Source organism: Mustela lutreola, chromosome 16 (assembly GCF_030435805.1).
Source record: "Mustela lutreola isolate mMusLut2 chromosome 16, mMusLut2.pri, whole genome shotgun sequence".
In the NCBI taxonomy this organism is placed as follows: Eukaryota; Metazoa; Chordata; class Mammalia; order Carnivora; family Mustelidae; genus Mustela; species Mustela lutreola.
In genome coordinates, this window is record NC_081305.1 from 54,328,807 (window position 1) to 54,334,168 (window position 5,362).

Here is a 5,362-nt window from a genome sequence, read left to right on the forward strand (position 1 = left end):
TGCTCTAATATTATTTCTTATTTATTTCTTTTGATTTCTTGTCTCCAGAATGACAGTTCTTGATGACAGAGATTTTGTTGTGTTCACTAATGCACCTGAAACCAAAACAAGGTGGCACATAGTAGGTGTTCAGTAGTACTTGCTGAAGGAGTCTATTCTTAACTGAATACTACTTGATTCAAAATCATGTGAGTCACACACCCACACAGGGCTAGTTGGCTTTTAAGACTGAGCCTGAAGATGATTAGGACTTGGAGATGCAGGCTTGGGGAGGAAAGGGCACTTCAGGAGAAGAAAGAGTACATGCAAAACCTTGGCCGAGCTGGTTGTGGAGATGTTGCAAGATGCAGGGAGAAGCAGAGATCCCGGTGGAGGGTCCGGTGGGGAGCAGACCATGCCAGGCCTTCAAACCCAGCCTTGGTCTTGGCCCTGGAGAGGATCCATAGCTCTTCATGCTGTGGAGAAGGTGGATGTTAATGGTCTCCCAAGACTCAGTGTGCTGAGGAGAGAGAGGGAGGCTGGAGGCAGGTGGGTTAGAAGTCTGGGGAAGAAAGGAGGCCACAGGTGCAAGTAAGGTCAGGATGGGGAGGAGACTGGCATCAGGATGAGCCTAGGAGGAAGGATGGCAAAACTGAGTGATGTAGTGGGTCAGGCAGGAGGGAGGGAGGTCACAGTGGAGAGCCACACCTCAGTTCTGGCCTTAGAGAGGAGAGCCCTGTCAACCAGGTGAGGGAGACCCCGTAGAGAAGTGGCTTTGGGAGGAATGTGGCAGCTCAATTCTGGCCATGCTGAGTGGAGCAATGCTGGGGCCATCCCGGAGCAGGTGTTGGTGGGATGTTGGGTGGTGAGCTGCCCACGTCACTCACCTGAGGGATTAACTGGGGGTGGGCTTTGCCTCTTCCAGGCCCCCTGCAGGCCTGGCTGTCTCCTTCCTGAGGAACCTCACTCTGAGAGAAGAGACCAGGGTCTTTCAGTCTAATCATGGGGGTGCAGGGTGAACTGACCCACCCATGTTGCCGGTTAAGGGTTTGGAGGGGGGACTGAGGTAAGAGAGAGCAGGTCTGGTCACACAGATTACCTTGAGCTGAGCAGGGACATCCCCCCATGGACACTTAGTGGAATCCTCCTTCCTGCCCCAACCTCAGCCTGTTCAGTCCCTCCTGCACCCACCTGGGACTCAGCCACATGCCCCCGCCCTCCCTACCTCTCCCCTGCCCCTGGGGCAGTGCTCACATGAGGATGACGAGACAGAGCAGGAGAAACAGGGTCTTGACAGCTGCTTCTGCAATGGCCACCAGAACCACCTCTGCCATGGGCTCTGATTTTACTGTAGTGACATGGGATGAGGAAAGATTCATGGGCTTGAACACAGTCCTGCGTCCTTCACTCTAGCACGACTCTGGCCATTGGTTCTCCGGGCGTTCTGGCATCACTGGATGTGGGACCCCGTTTCTGGGGCTCACCCCACCACATACACTGTCCTTCCAGCAGGAGGACTGGACAAATATGCAAAAGCTGGACTTCATCAAAGTGAATCATCTTGTTCACTTGATCCTATTCAGAATGTAAGAAGGCAACCTACGTATTGGGAGGAAATATTTGCCAGTCACAGATCTGATAAAGGTGTAGTGTTCAGTACATATAATGAACACTTACTCAACTACAAAAAGGCAATCAACCCACTTTAAAAATGGACAAAGGACTTCAAAAGTTTCTCCAGAGAAGATATGCCAATGATAAAAAATGTCCTTGTGAAAACGAATGACATTAGTCATTACAAAATGCAAATCAGACCGCACTGCTACAGTCCCTCATACCCACAAATAGGCTATAATTATTTTGAAATAGGAAACAACAATGTTGGGGAAAGTGCGTAGAAAAGGGAACCCTCACACACTTGTGGTGGGGTGAAAAATGGTGCTGCCACTGTGGGAAACAGTCTGGCATTATCCTCAAAATTGAAAACACAGAAACTACCCTTGGACCCTGCATTTCCCCTCCTGGACATATGCTCGAGAAAGCTTAAAAGAATGTTCAAACAAAAACGTGTCCTCCAGAGTTCTTAGCATTATCATAGCCCAAAACAGAAACCACCCACATGTCCAACGCCTGATCAGTGGATGGATAGAACGTGGTACATCCATGCAATAAAATAGTATCCAGGCAAAAAAGAATTGGTACTCATACAAGCTCTATGGATAATCCTTGAAAATGTTTTGGTAAAATGAAAGCCAGACACAAAAGTCCATAGTTTGTGGGATTTCATTTAGTTGACATGTTCCCAGTGGGCAAATCTACAGACACAGAAGGCAGGTTCCTGGTTGCAGGGGGTCAGGAGGAGGGGGAATAGGGAATGACTGTCTAAGAGGCAGGGGGTTTCCCATTAGGGATGATGACAACGCAGTGGGGGGGGATGGAATCAGGTAGTAGTGATGGCCCTACAACACTGTGAATGTCTGAGAACCACCTATTTTACACTTTGAAATAGCCAAAATGGCAATTTTTCTTATAGGTGAATTTTTCCTCAAGGACATAATACTGCATATATATAAAAAATACTGTATAACAGTTTCCACCTGGTACTGGCAAAGATCAGAATTTTTACCCCATGGAGGGTTAGTGAAAACATAGGCTTTGACCCTGGATGTTGGGGAAATAAACCCATCCACCCTCTGTGGAGAAAACTTTGCCTTTCTCTCAAGATTACAAAGAACCTATGATTGAGCTACCCCATAGACACACACACACACACAGACACACGGGCACACATAAATGAAATGAGATGCCAGAGTATGGATTATAGTGTTGCAGTGTTTCTGTTGGTAGAATAAAACGAATGGCATGATTTTCCATTAAGAAAAGACACACACTGAATCAGAATCCATCCATGGGAAGGGTACCGCACAGTATCGGAGGAGATCGAGGACAGTCTGTACTACTGATAGCAGAGGACCCCTTAGATCTTCTAGGCAAACACACTAAGGCTCAGAGCAGCCCATGAACACTGGCTACTTCCCAGGAGGAAATTGTACGTCTAAGGACAGAATCTCCTGTATATTTTGGATGTTTGTCCATGTGAATATATTACATGTTCAGAAGTACTTTAAAAAGCAGCTGTTTGGGAGAATAAAAGATGGGACAGGAGGAGTCATGAGGAGATGCATGATAAGGAGCAGATCTGCTGGGTTCATGTTGCCCTATTCTCCCTTCTCCTGATGACGGGGTGGGGAAGGAAGGGTGCGGAAGAGGGGAGGGGAGCCGATGGGGACAGCTCTCACAGGGACATGGGGGCTGGGGAGGGAGAGCAAACACTGGCTTCACCCAGAGGGGATCTCTGTCATCTCCGTGAGTGCAGAAAGTGGCAGGGACATGACTCTGTGCTGAGGTTTGGAAAAACCCCACTCTCTATACCCAGGGAGGAGGCTCCTTCCTACCTGGGCTGTGTCCCAGGCAGACACCAGTTGTTGGGTTCTGTGTGGCACCTGCAATGGGAAGAACGGATTTCCTCCTTCAGTGAGGTGGGGGCATGTGAGATACGTGTAGGTATCTTCTCCTCACCCACAGAAACCACAGAAACACAGGAGGGACAGGGCTTGAGTCCTTCTAGGTCCCACACTCAGGCAGACCTCCCAGTAAAACTCTGAGACTCCCCAAACTGATCTTCCTGCCTCTCACCCCTTCAGGGAATCGGGCATTCTTGCCCCACACTCACAGGTGACATTGAGCTGGATGGTCCTTTCCACCATCACACCAGCTGCAGGGAGGTACACGTGGCAGGTGAGGTTGGTACCGTGGTCCTGGGGCCGTGGGGTGAGGGTGAGCACCGAAGAGAGGTGAGTCCTGGGACCCAGGGAGGTGAGGGCAGCTGATGTCCAGTAGAAAAAGGGCGGCGTGCTCCTCTCACAGGCCCAGGGCACAGAGCAGGTCAGGTTCCTGGGGTGTCCAGACTCCAGGGTCCCCGGGATGAGGATGTCAGGTGTGTGGCTCAGAGCTGTGAGGAGATGGGGAGACATGGGAATCAGGAGGGTCCGAGTGAGACCCTGAGAGAAGCCTCAGGCTTTGGTCCAGCTCCTGCTTCTGAACCTTGACATGTGTTACCTCTAACCCCTCCCAGGAAGGGGGTGTCCCATCCCAGCTCTGACCCAGGACCCCCGTCCTTCCTCTGCAGCCTCTCCTGGAGTCTCCTCCTTACCTGTCACTTGCACGGAAAGCAGGTTCTCTCTATAACTGTAGCTCGGAGAAGACTGTCTCTCCATCCTGAAGAAGTATGTGCCCGAGTCCCTTCTCTGTGCTTCTCTGATGTCCAGGGAGCAGTCATAGGCCTGGGGGTCCCCAAGGAGGAGGAATCGGCCCTGGGTGTCCTCCTGCACCTTACGATATGGGTTGTTTGTGGCTACTGGAGCACCATGGTGTGCACTGGGCCCTTCCCGGAACCAGTAGCCATGAACAGGGGAAGGCAGGGCCCGGTATTCAGTGGGGTAAGAGAAGTGGCAGGGCACGGAGATGCATAGGCCCTCCTGCACCATCAGGGACTTCTGCACCTGCAGCTGGTATCTTGAGTACTGAGCCAGGGACCCTGTGGAGAATCGAGGGTCAGCAGCAGCCCCTGCCCACCTGGCCCCCTCCCCTCGGCCCACTCACCCGTCCAGAGCAGGGGTAGAAGCAGCAGCAGCAGCAGCAGCATCTTTGAGATGGAGAGTGTGTGGGCCTCCTGTGGGTGAGTGAGAAGAGGAAGACAGCAGGAGGGAGTTTGAGGGGGACCCACGGGAAGCTGGGGAGGAGCACAGGCCCTTGTGGTTCACAGAAGAGGAACGGCAGCTCCAGAGCTCTCTCCGCTCTCTACCCATAGCTGGCCACACCCTTGGCTGGACACCAGGGAGACCCACCCAGCAGGAGAGAGCAGGAGCAGATCCATGTCCTGCCCCTCATCTTGGCACTTCCCTCTGGCACCAGGACATCTGAGGACACATGAGGCCTGGGACACAGTGAGTCTCCTAAGGTCTCTTCCACCTGAGGATCTTGTCTGAGCAGAACTGTCTACACTGGGGAGCTAGTCAACTCCTGGCTAGACCTGGAGGATCACAGCCTCATTTAGACCCACAGGGTGTTCTGTCCTTCAAGGTGGAGGATTCTATAGGTCTGTGTGAGCCTCTGAGGCAGAAGAGAAGGGATCCTGGGTGAAGAAGAGGTAGTGGCCATTCATACATTCATTCATTCATTTTCCATGAGCTTAGTGAACATCTGTGTTGGAAAACTGGAGACGAGACAGCTGGATCTGGCCTGGTCCATCCCGTGATACGGTCCCCACCCAGGGAGCCATTTCCTCTGTAGACACACCTGACTTTCTCTTTGTCCCTGTGAG

At 51.7% G+C, this 5,362-nt stretch overlaps 1 protein-coding gene across 2 annotated transcripts; it reads right to left on the minus strand.

The window, feature by feature from the left end:
- LOC131817577 (myeloid cell surface antigen CD33-like) lies at window positions 1-4,776 on the minus strand. 2 transcript variants are annotated; one of them, XM_059151112.1, is made up of 7 exons: window positions 4,642-4,776; window positions 4,193-4,576; window positions 3,713-3,991; window positions 3,435-3,482; window positions 1,234-1,327; window positions 867-947; window positions 1-455 (listed from the first exon to the last, which is right to left on the minus strand). In XM_059151112.1, the coding sequence occupies exons 1-6, from the start codon at window positions 4,682-4,684 to the stop codon at window positions 875-877; spliced, it is 921 nt and encodes a 306-aa protein (XP_059007095.1). In that variant the 5' UTR covers window positions 4,685-4,776; the 3' UTR covers window positions 1-455; window positions 867-874. The 2 variants fall into 2 exon arrangements, with proteins under 2 accessions (XP_059007095.1, XP_059007096.1); XM_059151113.1 differs by lacking the exons at window positions 1-455; window positions 867-947; window positions 1,234-1,327 and adding an exon at window positions 1,334-1,578.
- Window positions 4,777-5,362: the final 586 nt, after the last annotated feature.

Excerpts from the sequence above, each read along its gene's own strand:
- LOC131817577 (XM_059151112.1), bottom strand. The coding sequence starts at position 4,684 with ATGCTGCTGCTGCTGCTGCTGCTTCTACCCCTGCTCTGGACGG. Across the intron at positions 4,577-4,641 it reads TCTACCCCTGCTCTGGACGG|GGTCCCTGGCTCAGTACTCA; the intron begins GTGAGTGGGCCG and ends GATTCTCCACAG. Across the intron at positions 3,992-4,192 it reads GCTTTCCGTGCAAGTGACAG|CTCTGAGCCACACACCTGAC; the intron begins GTAAGGAGGAGA and ends ATCTCCTCACAG.